The sequence below is a fragment of the Chinchilla lanigera genome, unplaced genomic scaffold (genome assembly GCF_000276665.1).
Source record: "Chinchilla lanigera isolate Chin_1 unplaced genomic scaffold, ChiLan1.0 scaffold00013, whole genome shotgun sequence".
NCBI lineage: Eukaryota > Metazoa > Chordata > Mammalia > Rodentia > Chinchillidae > Chinchilla > Chinchilla lanigera.
Window position 1 is genome coordinate 21,702,128 of NW_004955414.1, and position 22,267 is coordinate 21,724,394.

The following is a 22,267-nucleotide window of genomic DNA, read 5'->3' on the forward strand; positions in this document are numbered from 1 at the left end:
TTTTATGTCACAAAGCTAAAATGTTCCCTTAAATCTTAATCAGTAACATGAAATTGATGACTAGAACATTTACAAGTCTTGAGTATTAATTTAAAAATTCCTCATATTAATGTTTCTGTAGATTAAAAAATTAAGAAAGAGAATTTCAATGACTGCTATGTTAGCATTGTAGAGATAGTGAATCAAAAATAGCATACAACTCTCATCCTCGAAAACAATTTTAATTGTACCCTTGTTACAACTTTCACCTGGAATTTAAAAAAAAATCTTGTCCAGTTTTCTCTTGCTTTGATTTCTACCTCATCTAAAATTAATATATCTTCCCCAAATTTTGTGCTTGTTCTCTTTGACACTTGTACACTATTTCACTTCACATTTTTCTTAATTTTGGAAAGCTTTATAGTTTTATATAATTTTTAATTGAAATTAACAGATTGATGTCGACTTTTATAGAGGAATTTCAATAATTTATTTTAACACCCCAAACCAATATACTTTTATTTTTTTTTGAGACAGGGTCTCACTATGCAGTTTGGGGTGATCTTGAACTCACTATGTAACACAGGCTGGCCTCAAACTTGCAGTAATCCTCCTACCTCAGCCTCTCAAATGCTGAGATTACAGGCATATGCCACCATGCCCAGCTTCCAAACCAATATACTTGATCTGATTTTTGTTACTTTAACATCTGATTGATATTTTTTAGAACTTTTTGCGTCCTTTGTTTTGTGATGAGAATGTTTTATTTAATTTATTTTATACTCATGTTTTAGTTTTACTCTTAGTAGCTCCTTTTACTTTTTTTTTTTCTTTTTGAGACACGGTCTCACTTTTCTTTTTGAGACAGGGTCACACTTCAGGTCTGCCTTGAGCACACTTTGTAGCCCAGGTTGGTCTTGAACTCACAACGATCCTCCTGCCTCAGCCTCCCCAGTGCTGGGATTTCAGGTGTGTGCCACCACACCTGGCTAGTAGCTCTTTTTATGTCTTCTAAATTCCTGTTATTAATCTATATTTTAATGTCATAAAGCATTCTGAGGCCTTGTACTTTAAAAAATGATGTCTGAACATCATGCAATTAAATACCTCCTCCAGTTGATCTTTAGGAAGTTTCTGATATTCAGACACTGATATTCAGACACTGTACGGATATTTAGACACTGTATGGATATTCAGACACTGTGGAGATATTCAGACACTGTACAGACATGCATGCTCTGGTTGACTCTGGACCAATGTCAACTTCTATCACAAGCTGGTTGATTAAAAAAAAATCACTACGTTTTTACTTTCAGAAATAGGATGTGTTTAAAGTTTCTTGATTTAACATGTTGTTTTTCCCTCTTGGGATGAGTGTAGTTATTAATATTCAAATGATGAGTCCTAACAAAATAGTTTCAGAAAAATAATATAAACTTAATCTGTGTTAGTGAATATCATTTATTCATTAAATGACTACACAAGTATTGAATGCAAAAAGTATTTGTTGAATATATTGCTAAATGAATGAATTTAAAAATAATACATAGACAAAAACTATTTGGTTTAAGCAGTGCCTATGCTAATATTCCTTTGAAATCAGAAAAACAAGCCAGTTATTTGAACCTGCAAATGTTGTTTGAGGTAAAAGAGATAAAAGAAACTGACAGTGAGTGAGATTGTGATTTTTTCTTCTGCATCTATAGGACGATTTACCAATGCTATGAGATGATTAATGATCATGCTAACATAATTGTGGTAATGCAAAACCAAACAGAACAGTCACCATCTACGCTGATTCTTAATGGGATCCCGGGGCTGGAGGACATGCACATCTGGATTTCCTTCCCCTTCTGCTCTATGTATGTTATGGCCATGGCCGGGAATTGTGGACTTCTCTATCTCATTCATCACGAAGACTCACTGCACAGGCCCATGTACTACTTATTAGCTATGCTTTCTTTAACTGACCTTGTCATGTGCTCTAGTGCAATCCCTAAGGCTCTTGGCATCTTCTGGTTTCATCTCACAGAAATTGGATTTGATGAATGCCTGGTCCAGATGTTCTTCATCCACACCTTCACAGGGATGGAGTCTGGGGTGCTCATGCTCATGGCCCTGGACCGCTATGTGGCCATCTGCTACCCTCTGCGCTACTCAACCATTCTCACTGATCCTGTCATTATAAGGTCTGGGCTTGCCACCTTCCTAAGAGGGGTGCTGCTTGTTATTCCTTTTACTTTCCTCACCAAGCGCCTGCCCTATTGCAGAGGTAATATCATCCCCCACACCTACTGTGACCACATGTCTGTGGCCAAGCTGTCCTGTGGCAATATCACAGCCAGCGCTATCTATGGTCTGATGGTCGCCCTCCTTATTGGAGGCTTTGACATCCTGTGCATCACCGTCTCCTACACCATGATCCTGCGGGCAGTGGTCAGCCTCTCTTCATCAGATGCTCGGCAGAAGGCCTTCAGCACTTGCACTGCCCACATCAGTGCCATTGTTTTCTCCTACAGTCCAGCCTTCTTCTCATTTTTCTCCCACCGCTTTGGGCACCACACCATTCCTCCATCTTGCCACATCCTTGTGGCCAACATTTACCTGCTGTTGCCTCCCACCATGAACCCGATTGTCTATGGAGTGAAAACCAAGCAGATACGAGACTGTGTTGTCCGGATCTTTTCAGGTCCTAAGGACAGCAAATCTTAGAACATGTGACAAGAACTCACTTGTCTGTAGTGGGACAGAAAAGGGAAAAACAGATTTCTCTCTCCGTTTAGGCAAAAGGCCTTGCCAAGGGTACATTAGGAGTGATCCGTCTCATTAAGGTTTTATAAATCATCACAATTACTGGCATGCCAATCACCCTGCATAGGATTTTTCATCCCATATTCTGTATAATTCAAGCCTTTTCATTACCAGTGTTATGGTTTATATCTAGATGTGCCCCCAAAGCCTTATGCGCTCATAGGTGGGGTTCTTGGGGGGGTCACTGGATCACATGTGTTTGTACTGGATTAGTCCACTGACGAGATTAGAGCTGGGTGTGATGTTGGGAGATGAATCCTGGAGGAAAGCAGTGGGTCACTGTATGCATGGCCTGGATATATCTCCTTCCTCCTCACTGAGTGCTTGCTGATTTCTGCCTGCCGTGGCCATGTTGCCCTGGCTTGGAGCCAGCTGACTATGGACTAAACCCCCACAAACTGTGAACCACAATAAACCTTTCCCCCTTTCAGCTGTGGGTGTCAGGTACTGTGTCTCAGCAACAAGAAAGTAAGTAAGACAATTAGTTTCCAAGAACAAGTAAAAACCCAGTGAGGTGCTGGAGCAATTATTCAGAAAACTGGACCTAGTAAAAGTAATGACTAAGGTCAGATGACCCAAATTGCTCTGTTTTCTCACAATAAAGTTTCGTGTTCTATAACTGCAAGTTAGCTCTTGAAACTTTCACTACATTTTCTCATTACTACCAAAATCTTCTGTTTTCTCAACAATTTCTTCTTAAAGATGAAACCAGAAATTGTACTGCCCGCTCATTACCACAGTGAGGCATAAGCAAATACATATTCCATTATTGAGGTGGAGATATTTTATTTAGAATATGCACAAAAAGTGGTATTGTAGTATCAAAATCAACACACATTGCTACTAGTGGAACAGCTTTTAAACTGGTGGTCAACTTTTCAGCTTAAACAGTGGACTCAGAAGACAATAAAATCATATCTTCGAAGAGCTGAGAAAAAATTCTTTCAGCTTAGATTTCTTTATGCAATAAAACATCCTTCAAAAAAGAAGATAAGGTCAACATTTATGCATATAAACAAGCTGAGAGGAAATACTAAAGTATGTTATTCAGAATATAAAATAATCATGACTAATGCAAGCACAGAACTGCAGAAATAATGTAATAACTAAAAAGAAAAAATATTTGGGCAATTATGAACAAACATTTATTCTTAGACATGGAGAAAATAAAATCATGTAAAGTGTAAACATGTGTAGAAGTAAAATATATGATAGTAATCACAAAAAGTCAGGAAAGGAGCTAATGGAAAAATCATATATGGTTCTTAAAGTAATAAATGGAGTATTTTAAATAGACCTCAATAGGTGAAGAATGTAAGTTGCAACATTTATGTTCACCTTTGTAACAAAAGGAAATATTGAATAACAAAAATTGATATTAGAGAAAAATACTATCATAATAACACCTATTTTATATGTGAAAAGGCAAAAGACAACAAAAAAAGACAGCTAATTTAAAACAAACACAGAAAAGTTGTGGATATCTCAGTAATTACATTCATACAAGTTGACTAAGCAAACAATTGAAAGAAAATTATTATCCTCAGTTTAAAATCAAATAATTTTAAAAGATACACATTGCTTTTATAAATACAGGAAAAAGCTTGTACGACTATTGCAGACAAAACAGGTTTTAACACAAGAAATCTTAGGACAGATAAAATGGAACATTTTGTAATGATTACATGCTAACAAACTATTAGAATCAATAAATTAACAGCAAGGTAAGAGTATAAGAGATATACATTTCACAATCAGCTGTATTTCTAGTCAACAAGCAAAATATATATCTTTTATAATGGCATCAGAAAATATAAAATGTATGGTGATAAATAAATATAGTTTATATCATAATAGTTCAAAATACTGCTGAGGTAAATTATGGTAATTTAATCAGCAAGAAAATCATGCTTATAGATTTGAAGTTTCAGTATTCTTTGGACTCAGCTCTTTGATTTATCTATAGGTTCAATGCAACCCAGTGAATCTCATTAAGCATTACTAGAAGGTTAAAGCCAATGGTGTAATACACACAATAATGCAAAGTATTGAAAATAGCACCAATGATCAGGAAAAAAATGAATAAAATTAGAACACTTGGACTATCATAAGTAAAAACTTAATAAAGATACACTAATTCAAATAGTGTTGTATTAGTGTACAAACAGACAAATGGATCAATGTAACATACGTATGTCCCATATGAGAGACATGTACATGTAGGTAATTGTTTATGGCACTTGTGTGAAGGCAATTCAATAGGGAAAAGAAAATCTTCTCAACAGATATCACTAACATTGCTTGGTATCCATACAGAAAACATAAACTTCACTACTTAACATGATACAAAAGTTAAAGTGAATATGTCAAAGGACAAAATGAAATCAAGTTAGGAAAATATAAACAGTTTACTATGATAGGAAAATATAGGTTATAATTCCACAAAACTGTAACCTAAGTGGCAAGAAGCTCCCATTACACCAGTTACAGGACAGTCCTAAAGGAAACACTTTGATCTTTTTCCAATTTTTTCTACTTATGTAAATTTCCAGATGACATTAATAGGATACATCTCTGAGTTAATCGCTTTGCTATGCTTCTGGGATTTAATGCCCAAGGAATTCAGCTTCCTCTGTAGGCTTTCCTGTCCTCGTGTATCTAAGGAAGCCTATTATTCTTAGATCACTGAAATGCTTACAACTCTCTATAAATTCCAGAAGTTCATAACTTCTGTGTCATATCTCAGTTGAGAATACCTTATCCTGTAATGTTAAAGCTACTTTCTCAAAATGTGCTGGCTGTGCCCAGGAGGAAATTGCTTCTATTGCAAACACATCACACTGTAAGTGCCTGGTCATAGCAAGCATAGTAAATTCTAAAACCTTGTCAAGATCATATTGGCTAAATCTCAGCATTAGAGTGGTGCCTCATTCTAAAGTTAGTATTACATTGGCAAAGTGCTATAGAGGAGAGTGGCTTCTCTCTGCTGAAGCAAGATGCAGATACATTAAAGCCTTTGCAAAAGAGGTTAAGGGTAAAATTTTAAAATATCAGGCTCACATGGTAATAGAGAAGTTACTTGTTTATTAAAGAAACGTCCATATTAGCTCTAGTATTAATAAGTTAACTGCCTTTTAAATTGAAAAGCATATTTTATTTCATGCTAGAATCTAATAGTTAAAATAACAAAAAGAATTCTTTTTCTGTAATCTGAAACTCATTTTCTCCTAATTATATGACACAAATATCAATCGAGGAACATTTAAAAGAAAATGGGTAAAACTAAATATAGAATTGCTGTATGACTCAACAATCTCACTTCCGCTATTTACCAAAAATTTTGAAGTCAGACTATCAAAGAGTTATCTGAGCACCCGTGTTGACTGCAACATTATTTACAATAGCCAAATTAGAAAATCAGCCTAAACAACCATTACCAGATGAATGGACAAAGAAAATGTGAAAATACACACACACACATACACACACACTGAGATGTTATTCAGCCTTAAAAAGCAAAAAAAAAAAAAAAAAACCCATCTGCATTTTATGATAACATGAACGGAATTAGAACATATTACTCTAAATGACATAAACCAAACACAGAAAAACAAATACTGCATGTTCTTAAGCATATGAAGAATCTAAGGCAATTGGACCACAGAAGAGGAGTAGAATGAAGCTACCAGAGTGTGCAAGATTGGAGAAATGAAGAGGTGACAGCCTCAGGGAACAAAGCCTGACATGGGTAAGAAGGATAAGTCCAATTTTTTAAAGATAAATTACACGGTATCCTAAATATAGCTAGTAACCAAAAGCTGTACATAACACTCTAATCACAAAAAAGTGTTAAGCATTTGGGTTAATGGGTACATTAATTTAATTTAATTTAATTATTCCACCCTGTTTTCAAAAACTATAGCATCATTTTATACCCACAAATACTGTTTACATGACTATAACTTGCCAATATATAATAAAGTAAGTAAATAAAAAGTATAGTTTAAAGCGAAAGAACAGGGATAGATCAAAGACAAAAGGCTATTTATGATGTCATGCTGTAAAGTTTTACATTGAGTCTTCATAGAACTACCAGGCCAAGTACAATCAAATAACTTCAATGGTTTCAAGCCCCAAGATAGAGATACTCTGCTGAACTCTTTGGAGCAGTCATCTAAGAGCTCAAAGTGAAACTAGCTTTATCTCCAAGCCTGTTTATGACTTTAATTTATTAAAGTGTATTATGGGTATATTTAGATAATTTTATGCTTCATCAAATTATATCCATCATAAACAAAAGATGCTTTATGTCAAAGAACAAAATGAAATCAAGTTAGACAAATATAAGTAGTTTAATATGATTGGAAAATATAGATTATAATTCCAAAACACTGTAACCTAAGTGACAAGAAGCTCCCATTACACCAGTTACAGCATGGTTCAAGAAAGAAATGTATTTTGATCTTTTTCTTATTTTTTTCTACTTATGTAAATTTCCAGATGACATTAATAGGATACATCTCAGAGTTAATAGCTTTGCTATACTTCTGGGATTTAATGTATAATTTAATTTATTCAAATATGGACATTGTGAGAAATATCTGAAAGGAAATATATCTAGTCTTAAAGAACTGTATACTGTTGGTATTACCACAGGAGAATTTTATTTTCTTTCAGCTCCTCCTCCATTTAGTACTAATTATAAGAGGAATAAGATATAACTGATATAATTAAATTGATTACACCTTACTTTATATGCATCATTTAAAAATTGGAATATGATTTGTTAGTTTTTACTTGCTCATAACTTTCAGTAGCTATTTTGCCATAATGGCAAAATATTAAGAATGAAATGCCTTGTAAAGTCAGCAGTCTCTGTAAAGAGAAAATGTTCAGAATATAATGACATATTCTGTACATCTATAGTACAGGATACAATGGAATTAAAGCCAAGAGAACATATGTGGTTGGGTTTGAATCCTACTCATGAATGAACAATTAAAAAGCTTGGGCTTTATTCAAATCAAAGCAATTAGATGTAACTTACTTTAAACAACGCAATACTAATTTTAGAAAGGTCAGATCATTGAGAAAAAATATGAAGAAACAAAAAACAAGTGCAGTGAGACAGGTTACCAAAACAGTAGTAATGAACGGAAAGGGAACAGATGGGTAGAGGAAAGGAGAGAAATCACTAAGATAAACAAAAGAGTTGTTTGTGGACAGGGCAGGCAGACTTGAGAGTTCCGGGTTTGGCTGGTAGGACTACCCTACCTAATAAAAAGTATATGAAAAGCGCAGAATTGAAGGAAAGATATTGAGTCTAATTTTGAACATGAAAGTGAGCATTCCACGGCTGTTCCTTCAATATTATGGATAGTAAATTCTTATTTATTAAATAGAACAAAATTGCTGTTTAGTGGTCGTAGGGTTTCAGTTATACAGGATAAGTTCTACAGATATGCTACAGAAAACTGTACACACTATTAACAATAGTGTACTGTGCACATTGAGAATGTTGTGGAGAGTAGATAACATATTAAGAATTCTTATCACACTCATTTTAAAAAAGCACCTTATTTCTTATATCTAAATTCCATATTTATTGATCCTCTAGGACTCAACTAGGAAAAAAAGATCAAAAGATATGTCTGCATGACATGACTCTTTAGGTTGAGAAATTCAACCCCATTGCTTAATTTCTCATTAAGATATTCTTCCACATCCTTCCTCAAAGTGCACATATAGTAGAATATCCAAAAATGTCTATCACTCAATCTGCTATATATTTTATTTCTGCAAATCTTTTAAAGTTCATGATAAAAAAAAATTGATAGTCTACCTGAAACATTAGTGGACATCTATACCAACTTAGGAAAAGGTGTGTCTACACAGTTCAACTTTTTCATAATTCCATACCAAACATGTGTAGTTCTTTTTAGTTAATAATTGTCTGAGTCAGTCAGCATTGAGAAAAATATGGAGAAATCTTGCTTACTTCCAGAAAATTTCTGAAGAGATGAAGAAAGGATTACAAACAGGAAAGCCATGTTTATGTCTGGTATAACTAGAGATAATAAAAATAATGATTTGAAAGTTATGCTAAAATTCTCCTGGTTTGTTAACAATGATGAGTGTAATTAATTCTCCCTCTCCCTCTCCTGTTCTCTCCCCCTCCCTCTTTTATTTTGGCTACAGTGTGGGGAATCAACTCCGGAAGCTTGGTACATGCTAGGCAAAGCTGTACCACTCAGCTACATCCCAGCCAACATAATCACGACTTTAAATTTACCTTCTGCTTGCTACTACTCCAGAACTATCTAATCCATCTTTAAAAACTATAGGGGATAGAACACAAAATCCATTTTGTGATACCATCAAAATATACAATAGGAAGACACTTTTAAAATAATGTTTAATGAAGATTATACTCAGAAAAATGTCTATGAAAACATTTTTTCTCATGTGAAAATATGTCTGCATCTCTGAAAGTCTCCAATAGCTCTGAATCCCAGGTTTCTGAGTTCATTCTGCTGGGCTTCCCAGGCATTCACAGCTGGCAGCACTGGCTTTCTGTGCCTCTAGCTCTGCTGTATCTCTCAGCAGTTGGTGCGAACATCCTCATCCTCATCACCATCTGCCAGGACCCTTCCCTGAAACAGCCCATGTACCTTTTCCTGGGCATCCTTTCCATAGTAGACATGGGCCTGGCCACTACCACCATGCCAAAGATCCTGGCCATCTTCTGGTTCAACGCCAATGTCATTAGTCTCCCTGAGTGTTTTGCTCAGATTTATGCCATTCACTGTTTTGTTGGCATGGAATCTGGTATCTTCCTCTGCATGGCCTTTGACAGATATGTAGCTATTTGTCACCCACTTCGCTATACATCAATTGTGACCAGTTCCTTAATCTTAAAAGCCACCTTGTTTATGGTGCTTAGAAATGGCTTGTTTGTCATTCCAGTGCCTGTGCTTGCAGCCCAGCGTAATTACTGTTCCAGGAATGAAATTGAACATTGCCTGTGTTCTAACCTTGGGGTCACCGGCCTGGCCTGTGACGATAGGAGGGCAAACAGCATTTGCCAATTGGTCTTGGCGTGGGTTGGAATGGGCAGTGATTTAGGTCTTATTATATTGTCATATGCCTTGATTCTGCGTTCAGTACTTAGATTGAACTCGGCTGAGGCTGTATCCAAGGCTCTGAGCACTTGTAGCTCGCATCTCATCCTCATCCTCTTCTTCTACACTGTTGTGGTGGTGATTTCAGTGACCCACCTGGCAGAGACGAAGGCTACACTGGTTCCAGTTCTATTCAACGTGCTGCACAACGTCGTCCCTCCTTCCCTCAACCCTATGGTTTATGCATTTAGGACCAAAGAACTTAGGGAAGGTTTCCAAAGACTGCTTTGTCTGGGTTTGCAAAAGAAATAATAGAAGAGAAACCTTCACCACGAGATACATGATACTTAGCTTCTTCTAAGCTAAACTGAATTCGAAAAGGAGTAGAGGAATAAGTGAACACCTTTGATTTTGCCTTTTTATATTTTTATATAAATAGCTATTAAAGCTTTCAAAATGAAGAAAAAACCCTAAAACCTTCACAGATGCTCCAAAATTGACAAGAGTTAAGTATATAAATAGTGGTAAGGATATGGAACGAATGTGTACGTCCTCAAGCAAATGGATTGGAACCTATCTACTGACACTATCATCTTCCTTTTACCCTAGGGTAAAAGAGTTAAGCTTTCTGATATTAGTTTCTGCATGCCTAGCATTCAGTTTTGTTTTATTAACCTTACTTACTACTCAGTTAAGGGCAACTTACAAGTAAATCTATTAAATTCTCTTCAGAATTCTACTTGTGTGTGTTTTGTCTCTTCTTGAGTCCCTGACTGACTTGTTTGCTTCCTTTATATAAAACTCTATCACCTCACCTCTCCTATAATAACTATGGCTCTGCTGCTGCTAGTACAGCCCAAAATGGTGCAAGCTGTTTGAGAGAATATTTTTAGAGAGAATATTTTTATACAGAAAATATTTTTAGATCAACAGAAATAAAGATACCTACATGTAAAGGTAGAGAGAATATTTTTAGATCAACAGAAATAAAGATACCTACATGTAAAGGTAACACATATAGTATAAGGTATAACATACCATAGCATGTTTTTCAATTGGACCTACTGCTCTGTTTTTGAACACATGCCTCAAGCAAGCCATAAAATATTTGAGACATTTACAGAAAAGTTTACTTGAGATTAGGGCATCCTGAAGAAGGGAACAGAATCACGGAAATGTCTGAATGAGTCTTTATTTTCAGCTGTTTAGCTCAGTCGTGCGCACTTGCATGGCAGTCCTCTGCCCTGAGCATATATGTTTTCCAGGGTCCTGGGCTGTTTAGTCTCCCCTCAAGCTCTCATGGTGGTCTACATTTATAACAAAATACACAGTGCTGCCCATGTGCCAGAATATGTATTCCTTTAGAATGATGAAGGAACATACTATAGAAGGTGATAATTTGCAGATATGACAGAATCCTGAAAAAAATCACACAACATTTGAAATAATTATCTGCAATAAAATTTAACTGAATTTTTTATGTGATATAATTTCAGGTTTACAGAAACATTGCAACAGTGGAACAAGAAATTCTGTATACTCTTTACAGAGATTCATGGACTATTTACATATTGGGCCACTTTATGATTTTCTCTCTCTTTTGATGTGTATCTATGTATGTGCCTTTGTGAAATAGTTTATCAACTAGTTGAAAATATATCATGAGCATTGTGTCTGTTTACACTTAAATAATTTGGTGTGAATTTTCTAAGAAATAACACAATGATTTACGTTATTATAAAACAGTCAACAAAATTAGAGAAATTTCACTGACACTTTACAATAATCTAATCCATACTGTGTATTTAGATTTTTTTCCATTATCTCTTAATATCCTTTGTGGGAATTGTTTTCAGGTTTCAGATTCAATTATTTAATTTGATTACCAGATCTTTAGTACACATTATGGTATTTCTGCATACTTCATTGATATTGATTTTTTTCTAGCTTTATTGAAGTTTGTCCTATAAATGCAAATTGTATATTTTTGAGGTATAAAATGTGATGTTTTGATATGACTGCACTGTGAAATGATCACCAAAATCATGCCAAGTAGCCATCTATCACCTAACAAAACAGTATTCACTGTTCTCCAGCGTGTGTCAATCATTATTAAAGCAAATCATATTCTCGTTAATGAGGACACATACACAATAACATCAAGTTCACACAAGAGAAATAATATCAGCCACTTCCATCAGAGTATATCACAACTGGTAATAGAAAGTTTCTTAAAAAAAAAGAACGGAAAGTTTCTAAATACCATCCTTGATAAACATGCAACAGAATATTTAAATGACAATGAGAGCATCATTACATAGCTATTGGCTGAAGTAAGGGGGAATCTAGTACCTAATTAAGAATTTATTTTGAGGAAATAATCAGATCAGAAATGTCATAAAAGCCTAACACTCATTGTAAGAGTTAACATTAACTGTATCAATTTGATTGGCTTAAGAAATGTCCAGTGCATTAGCAAAGCACAACTCTCTGCGTGTCTGGGTGGGTCACGGAAGCCTGACTTTATGGATTATGTATGACCCCCTTTCCTTTCTTATTGGCAGTGCTCCCCTGCTCTGCCTCCTGACCTCCCTGAAGTGAATGCCTTTGCTCCACCACATCCTTCTGCTGTGATATTTCTCTCTTGGAGTCAGCCTTCCATGCACTGAATCCCCTGAATGTGAATCAAATTAATTCTCTCCTGTCCCAGAGAAAGGAAAATTGACTAATATGGAAAACTGGTAGGAAAGAAAAGTGCTTGTTGTTGTGACTGTATCTGATCACGTGGTTCAGAAGCATTTCGAATTGCTTATGTGTTCATAGGAAGGACTTTTGGAAGGTGACCACATCACTGGGGCACTGTCCTCACCAATGTATTCATCCAGTGGTGAGTTCATAACTGAATGTGCTGTTAGAGGTTGGGTCCTGGTTAGAAGAGGTAGATCTTTGGGAGCATGACCTGGAAGAGTATATTCTTGTCCCCAGCCCCTTTCTGTCTCTCGCTGGCTCACTCTCTTTCTCTCTCTTCGCTGCTGACAACCAGGTGAGCACCTTTCCTCTGTCCTGCTCTGCTACTGTGATGTTTATGTCTTGGAGCCAGCCAGCTATGGACTGAAATATCTGAACCTGTGTGTGGACACAAACATCTGTTAAGGTTGTGTGTGTCAGGCATTTAGTCACAGTGAAGAAAAGCTGACTAACACATTTGTTTTGGAATGAACTCACCTTAGAAGATTAAATTAATATAGCAATATTTCTGTTATACCGCAGTGTGATTATTTTTTGCTCAATTATTTTTTCATTTTATTTTAAAAATAAAAGAACAAAGACATATTAACAGACAGACACCCATTTACAAAATAGCATAAGAACAATACAAGCAATACTGAATTATAGACAAGGTGACAGGAAATTAATAATGGTTGTTGTATTATATATTGATATCTTCAAAGTGGTTACTCAGGAAAACAAATATAGACATGAAAAATTGATCAAATAATTAATCATTAACTGTTCCTTTCAGTAAAGTAATAGAAGTCAGTAGTACAATTATGTTAGCTTCAATTATGAATTATAAATTCATATGAGAACTTTCACATATATATTTTTATAATCTAGGTTGAGCTTTACCATAAGTTCACTTCGCTGTAGAACTATGATTGCTTTCTAATCTCATTCAGAACACTTTTACCCTTCTTCACGTTAATAATTTAACACATACTAATTTCGTTATCTTTTGGGAATAGATATAAAATTAAATTTTTAAAAATTATAAATATTATCATAATTAGTACTGCAAAGTTTGCATGTTCATCTAATTTTCCCTAATTTAATATCCAAGCAGTATGCTTAGATAACCTGCGGCAATGTGAACGTCAAAATTATCTATGACCTGATTGTTTCTCTGCTTCACCAAGAATTTGACATCCTGCACACCATAGCCTTTTACACTTGTCCCTCCAGGCAGTGGTCATCTCCTTAGCAGGCCCTCGTCAGAAGACCTTCAACACCTGCACTGCCCGTATCTGTACCGTTGTTACCACCTATAACCCAACCTTCCTTTCTTTCTTTTCTCATTGCTTTGAGGACCACACCATCCCTTCATTTTGCCACATTGTGACCAATATTTACCTGCTCCTGCTTCCTACTGTGAACCTTGTTGTCCAGGGGATGAATGCCAAGCATTTAAAAGGCTACATCATAAATATCCTTTGGGGTTCTAAGGACACAGTCTATAAATAAATACTTGCCAGGTGAAGAGAAGAAAAAAAATAATTAAATCTGTCTTTTTAGGCAGAAATGGATAAAATCCTTCTGGAAGCACTGTTTTATCACACAGCAAAATAATGGAGCTTGTTGACTGGAGTATTCCCCATAAATACTTCAAAAACAACATCACTAGCATGACCTCCAAACTTACTATGCATTCCTTAGCTTCTCCTGTAAAGAACTAACTGAATAAAATATACCAAATGCCCTTTACCAAAACCTAGTGAAAAATGAATAAAGTGGAAGATACGGTAAGTCTGAAATGTCTTCAAATAGTAGTTGAAATTCCAGATGAACTGGCAGTTGTTACTTTCCTTTGGAAATATGTGTTGTATATTTCTCATCATTACCAAAATACTTGTTTCTTCAATAACTTCTTACTGAGGAATTAGATGGAATGTATCCCATAAAGTCACTTACATACAGAATTTTAACCGTTAAGCATCTCATTGGAATTATATTAGACTGAGTAGGACTCTCCTAGGCAGGCCACAGACACAATTATTTCATATCACAATACTTGCATATTCACTTTCTTTCTGTCACCCACCTTCCAGGACCACTTCACAACATTGTGTATGTATGCATATGTGTTTATGTGTGTGTGTGGGGGGGTGTGCGTGCATGTTTTACGCCTTTGGGGGATTCTTTACTGTTTCTGCACTTAGCTCTTTTTGGCTATGAAAAGCTGCCAGAATCAACTTTCTCAGAATTCTTGATACTAAGCAAAATCTTTTAGGAATTAGGGGAATCACTAATCAAAGGAAAAAATTCTGAATCTCTTGAAAAAACATTTGTAGCATTATTCGATATTGTGGTAAAATTCCCATAATATAAAATTCACCATATTTTCTTTTTAAAATATTATGTCACAACTTTTTAAAATTCCTTGGGTTATACACCTGTAAGGGAAACTTCTAAGTTGTATAATTAATTTTATTTAACTTTCAAGGAACTTCCAAACTATTTTATGTAGTGGTTGCAACATTTTACTTTTTACCAGCAAGGTATGAAAATTTCAGTTTAACTTTCCAAATAGCTAATGACATCAGCATATTTTCATGAATTTGTTGGTTATTGTGTGTCTTCTTTGGGGAAAATATCTATTTGAGACCTTTCTCCATTTAGAAACAAATAACATATTAGAACTCAGATAAAAAATTATAGAAGTAGATCTATCCTTTTGAGTAATAATAACTAACATAAATGGATTAAATTTTCCAAATTAAAAGCTAAAACAGTTATTGACAGATGCAGTTAGCATCTATTTATTCATAGCTTAATACAGAATTGTCATAAATCACTGAACAAAGGGCTGGGGATATAGCTCAGTGGCACAGCGCCTGCCTGGCAAGTGCAAGGTCATGAGTTTGATTCCTGGTACCAGAAAAAAAACAAAGAAAAATTAAAAAAAAAATCACTGAACAAAGTGAACAATTTGATAATAGCCAAACATTCATCAAAATAGAGTCTCAAACTTCATTTTATTTTCTGGTAGCTCATCATATATATAAATATTCATATATATCCACATATTTACATATAAACACATACCTGGATATACATGAATGATTACATTTTTTGTATTTTAAAATAGTGTCTGAATATAGTGTTGCATGCAAATCTGAAATACAGGCTTCTATTCCTGACCAAAATAAAATTGATGGCAATTATTGTATTCATATAAACACAGTTATTATGTACTAAACATATTACTTTTTTCCAGAATGCATAGTATTCATAGTATTTCAAGGCCTTTGTTAACTTTAACATTATTTAAGACCAGTCATTGAAACTGAATAAGAAACTGAACTTCAACAAATAAGCTACTTAAGAGTGATATATAAAAGACATAATAAAAACTTACTGAATCTAGTGAGATAATAATCTCAAACACTGCAGAAATAAAGACAAAAAAATCAGGTCCATATTACTTAGAAATAATTATTAAAATGTTTAGTGAAGTGCAGTTTGTCCTAATGTAGAACATCATTTTATCTCTAGGTTTGATAGTCTCTTCACAACAAATATCAGAAAGAGAAAACTGGTTCTCTTTATACCTTTATTAATACATGGAAATTTTTTAAATGGGTCAAGCACCTAAATCATTTAAGTAGCTTATTTGCTGAAGTTCAGTTTCTTTTCAGTATCAGTGGCTGGTCTTACATAATGTTAAAGTTAACAAAGGCCTTGAAATACTATGAATACTATGCATTCTGGAAAAAATGCATAGCTCCCTTTTAAGCTACTTAAATGTGATATATAAAAGAAAAATATTTCAGAGGTATAGTTGAGGAACTTTTTAAGAAAATGAATCACAAAGGGATGCAGCAGAATTTTTTTTCTTTAAAAAAGAAGAGCATATGTGTATAAGATACAATGTAGGAACAAAAGGAATTGTAGTAAAATAACAGGGAGACAGTTAAAAAAATTATTTAAAGGTAGTAGAAAATTTCCAAAACCAAGGGTCATAGACTTCCAGATTCAAAAATTATTTGTACACACATAAGTTTTTACCCTCACTATCACCATTATGTTTAAAGACATAAACAAATGAAAGTTGCCAAAAAAACCCCAAGTAAATGAAAAAAAGCAAAGGAAGCATAATTCACATAAAAAGGATTAAAATTCATATGTGTACTAGAAGCAGGGAGATGAATAGACAAAAGGTTTTAAAAATAATGAGGGGAAAGAACATCTATCCTAGAATTTTAAAACAATCAAATTCTGAACAGGATAGACTATATATAAATTTTATACTCCAGATGAGAATTGTGTAACAAACCTAAGGAATTTCAGAGAGAGGGGTGGGCAGAAATCCCCCCTCCCCAAATATTAATGATGTGGGGAAGGAATAGAATTGATAGGTTGTTTGAACTGTGGGAAAAATGGTATTTAGAGTGTTTCACAATACTGACAATGAGTTAAAACATCTTGAGATATTTGGATCAAATAATAAGCAAAAATAACGAAAATAACATTGAAGGATGTAGAAAATAAAGCGTTTTATTCTGGTAGATACAAAAGATAATACCTTTTTTTTTGTCTTTTTGAGACAGGGTGTCACTATACAGTTCAGGCTGGCCTGGAGCTCACTTTGTAGCCCAGGTTGGTCTCAAACGCTCAAGGATCCTCTTACCTCAGCCTCCTGGGTGTCGGGATTACAGGCATGTGCCACCATGCCAAGCATACCTATATTAAAATAAATATAAATATTAAATAGCAACTATAAAAACCATTTCAAAAAACAAAAAGGTATACTATTCATAAATGCAAAGTTCAGAGCAAAGAGCGAGCTAAAGAGTGAAGGAATCTTGTTTTGAAATTCTGTATCATTTTTATTGTTTTTTTTCTCTTTAAAATAAAGAAGTGAATGAATGAAAGAATGGGAAATAATATTTCAGAATGATGGACTTGGATGATTTTTTATTACCCTTTGGTACACATTTTTAAAAACTCATTTAAAAATGTTTTATTTGCACTTGTTTACAGTACATAACGTTTACAGTTGGTACACATGCATAACACATCTTAATTCCATTTTTCATCCTCTTTCCTTCCCCTTTCTTTTCCCTCCTTTCATTTCTTTATCCCTTTACAATTTGACAAAGAGCTATCTCCCTGTTTATTATCTATCTTTTATCTTGCACTTTATTTATAATTTGGATTTCATTTATCAAAAACCATCCTATATTTAAGATTCTGTGTCTGATTTATTTCACTTAACATTAGACGCTCAAGATGCACCCATTTTCCTACAAATGACTGAAATTTATCTTTCTTTATGGGAGAGTCATACTCCAATGTGTGGAAATACATTTCTTTATCTGTTGATGGACATTTAGGCTTCTTCCAATATTTAGCTATTATGAATGGTGATGTTATAAACATGGTATACATATATCACTGTAATATGGTATCTTTGAGTCTTTTGGGAAGGTACCTAGAAGGGGACTAGCTGGGTGAAAACAAATTTCTACTTTTGGTTTTTTGAGGAATCTCTGTATTGATTCCCATAGTGGTTTGTGCTAAGCTTACATTTCTACCAATAATGTAAAATTTCCTTTTTCCCTGCAGCCTCTCTAGAATTTGTTATTATTTGATTTCTTGATGATAGCCATTCTTTCTGGGATAAAATGTAATCTCAATGTTGCCTTAATCTGCATTTCTCTAATGGCCAACGATGTTGAACAATTCAGGTATTTGTTAGACATTTATACTCCTTGTGGGCAATTTTTAGAAAAGCGTTAAATATTGGTATTCAGATACAAAGAAGCTCAGATACCAAGTGCTTCCATTTACTCAATTCTAAAAGGAAGATATAAAAATATTTCTGAGATTTTAGTGAATATTAAATTACTACATATAGAATATTTAATATAGTACTTGATATTCAGTAAATATAAATGACTTACTAATAAAGAATAAGAACAACAATAAATGCATCCTATGCATATCAGCTATTTTATTTCTAAGATGTTCTGTGAGCCTATTATTAAGAAAATACTTAAATGAAGGGGTGTTGAATTCTGAACACATGTATAAAACATCACAGAAATACTGAGATCATAACATAATTAGACTTGCCTATATACTTCTAAAATTGCACCTACACACATGCATTGTGTTTTAAAATAATAGCAATACAAACTAGAACATACTAACTACTAAAAGTGCATATAGTATGTCGAGTGAATTGATAAATTAATGAACAAGAGAACATGTACAATTTAAATTAATTTTAAGCAAATATTAGCCGGGCATTTAAATTTTGCTTGTTTGGTATTAATGTGCTTTGTTTACCAGATAAAAGAGACATAAAAGGACCACAATTGTAAATTTTCTTTTTCTATTTTTCTTCAAATTAGAAGATCAAAAACCAAAACAAATTAAAACTAAAAGCCCACAAGCTTCTTAAAGACTATATAGAGATAATCATGTTGCTTCTGAATCAAACAAGCCTGACCCCAGCTTCACTGATTCTCCATGGGATCCCAGGGCTGGAGGAGATGCACATCTGGATTTCATTCCCATTCTGCTCAATGTATGTTGTGGCAATGGTTGGGAACTGTGGACTGCTCTACCTCATCAGCTTCAAGGACTCCCTACATAGGCCTATGTATTACTTCTTAGCCATGCTCTCCTTCACTGACCTGGTCATGTGCACTGCTACAATCCCCAAAGCCCTCTGCATCTTCTGGTTCCATCTGAAGGAAATCAGCTTTGATGAATGCTTGGTACAGATGTTCTTCATCCACACCTTCACAGTGATGGAGTCTGGGGTGCTCATGCTTATGGCTCTGGACCGCTATGTGGCCATCTGCTACCCTCTGCGCTACTCAACCATTCTCACCAGTCCTGTCATTATAAGGTCTGGTTGTGCTACTTTCATGAGAGCGGTGCTACTCATCATTCCCTTGATTTTCATCACCAAGCAACTACCCTACTGTAGAGGCAACTTAATCCACCATACTTACTGTGACCAGCTCTCTGTAGCCAAGTTATCCTGCGGAAATATCAAGGTCAATATTATCTATGGTCTGATGATTGCCCTATTGATTGGGGGTTTTGACATCCTGTGCATCACAGTCTCCTACACCATGATCCTGCGGGCAGTGGTCAACCTCTCCTCAGCAGATGCTCGGCAGAAGGCCTTCAGCACCTGCACTGCCCACATCTGTGCCATCGTTTTCTCCTACAGTCCAGCCTTCTTCTGTTTCTTTTTTAACCGCTTTGGGAGCAATGCCATCCCTCCATCTTGCCACATCATTGTGGCCAATATTTACCTGCTCTTGCCTCCCACCATGAACCCGATTGTCTATGGGGTGAAAACCAAGCAGATACGGGACTGCGTTGTAAGGATTCTTTCAGGAAGCAAGAATATAAAATCTCACAGCACATAAAAAAGTACGTTTTCCAGGAAAAGGGAAGTAATGAAAGGGAAGAGAAATGAAGAAAATGGGCAGAGTTCCGGGAAACATAGACATGAACACATACTTTGTCAGATGTTTATTCATAGTCTATTGATACCTCCCTAAAGTTCACATTTTGTCTATGACAAGAGGTATCACAGAGTGGTGCATTCCCATTTAATGTACTCAGAGCCTCAGTGGTACAAGAATGTCCTTTCACTTTGCCATCTCCCTCCCTCTCGAAGAACTGTTCTCATCCTTAATCTAATTTTCTGTGATCAAACTTAAGTAGAAGCTGAGTGAGTTATCAAAAGAAATGAATAAAGCCTATGGTGATCATCTGACCACTTCTCTTTTCACCTGATTCAAACAAAATGCTTCTCTATAGACTACTGAGATTTGCAGATCTTCTCAAGATGGCTTTCAAAACAAAATAATATAGAGATACAGAAACCTTTTAGCCAACTTAAGAAAGATCATCATAAGTATTATTTTTGACTACAGGGTAAGACAAGAACAAAAGTCTTATCTTGCCTTCTTCCTATTTGAAAATTGAACTCAAGAAGTAAGTTCCATTCTCTTAATTTTTAAGGTTCTTACAAATTAATGAAGGATGGAATGCATAAGATAGTGATTTGATATGAATATTACAAACAATGCCAATTAAATAGTGATACACGAACACCTTGTTAATCCCTCTCTATCCAGCTAAGGTGAACATTTAGCCCTGCTTTCCCCCTGACTCAGTTCATAAGTGCTTATGTCATCTTCTTCTTCTATTCAATTTTAAAATCCTACACAACGGCTACCCCATCTCTCAAAATACCATTATTCCTTGGCTCACCTCTCTTCCTACACAATTTAGAGAAACGTCCTATAACAATTCATCAAGACTCACTCTCTCTCTCCTTTTTCCACACAAAGCCTCATGCCCTGCAGTTTGTTTTCCTACTCATGTCCTCGAATTGCTGTTGTGGATTCCTACAGTGCCTGCCATATTAAACTGAATAGATTGTTTGCTAATTCTCACCTATCAGTACCCCTGAATAATGCTGAGAATATTTTTTATTTCAGAAACACTAATACTTTTATGTTTTTCTCCTTGATGACTGATAAGCAGTACCATTATATGAAGAGAGTGAACATCTTTTTCCTGCTTTTGATGTTGTGACATTGAACCTAAAGATTCAGTGTGATGCATGTTTTTTGTACATATATTTTAATAAGCTAAAAATATTTTTACAGTTTTTAAATCACTATAGAACTGGATATTTATATATATAGAAGATTGAAATTAGATCCCTCTGTCTCATTCCACACAAAAATTGATTTGGAATGAATATAAAACCTAGGTGTAACTCTGAAATTACTAGAACAAAACTTAAGAAAAACAGTCAAAGTCATAATCACAGGAAAGGACTTTCCCAGTAGAACTAGAATAGCACAGGAAATTATAATAAAAATCAACAAATGGGGCTACATCAAATTAAATAGCTGCTGCCAGACAGAGAAAACAACAGAGTAAAGCGACAGCCTAGAGAATGGGAGAAAATCTTTGCCAGCTACTTTTCCAACAAAGGATTTATATCCAGAATATATAAAGAACTCAAAAAATTAAACACTAAAGTATAACTCCATCAAAAAATGAGACAGTAAATTGAACACATACCTCTCAAGAGAAAAGTTGCACATAAAAATGCTCAACATCCTAACCTTCAGGAAAATGAAAATCAAAGCCACATTGATATTCAATGTCACCCTAATGAGAATAGCTATTGTCAAGAACACAAAACACAGTAAATGTTCTTAAGGATGAAGGGGAAAAGTTACCCTTCTACAGTGTTGTTCTAATGTAAATTAGCATGAAAGATCCTCAAAAACCTGAAATGACCATTTGATCTACCTAAACCACTCCTCAGTATATTTCCAAAAGAACTGTAGTCAGGGTAGTATAGAGATACATGTACATCCGTGTTGATTGAAACCTAATTCACAATAGCCTTGGCATGGGTGCCGGTCAACAGATGAATGAATAAAGAAAATGTACTGTGTATACACAGTGGAGTATTCACTCTGAAAAGAATGAAATCATGTTATAGGAAATGAAATCATATATAAGAAAATGGACGTGTCTAGAGATATCATGTTAAGGAAAATAAGCTAGACTCAGAAAGT

At 34.9% G+C, this 22,267-nt stretch overlaps 3 protein-coding genes across 3 annotated transcripts; all 3 read left to right on the forward strand.

The window, feature by feature from the left end:
* The first annotated feature begins 1,707 nt into the window (after positions 1 to 1,707).
* On the forward strand, positions 1,708 to 2,691 carry LOC102008527 (olfactory receptor 52N4-like). Its single transcript, XM_013511734.1, has one exon. The coding sequence runs from the start codon at positions 1,708 to 1,710 to the stop codon at positions 2,689 to 2,691; it is 984 nt and encodes a 327-aa protein (XP_013367188.1).
* A 6,572-nt stretch (positions 2,692 to 9,263) lies between these two features.
* Positions 9,264 to 10,223, forward strand: LOC102011301 (olfactory receptor 56B1-like). Its single transcript, XM_005380104.2, has one exon. The coding sequence runs from the start codon at positions 9,264 to 9,266 to the stop codon at positions 10,221 to 10,223; it is 960 nt and encodes a 319-aa protein (XP_005380161.1).
* An 8,894-nt stretch (positions 10,224 to 19,117) lies between these two features.
* On the forward strand, positions 19,118 to 20,083 carry LOC102008843 (olfactory receptor 52N4-like). Its single transcript, XM_005380501.2, has one exon. It carries the CDS (start codon positions 19,118 to 19,120, stop codon positions 20,081 to 20,083), a length of 966 nt encoding a protein of 321 aa, XP_005380558.1.
* The last annotated feature ends 2,184 nt before the right edge of the window (positions 20,084 to 22,267 follow it).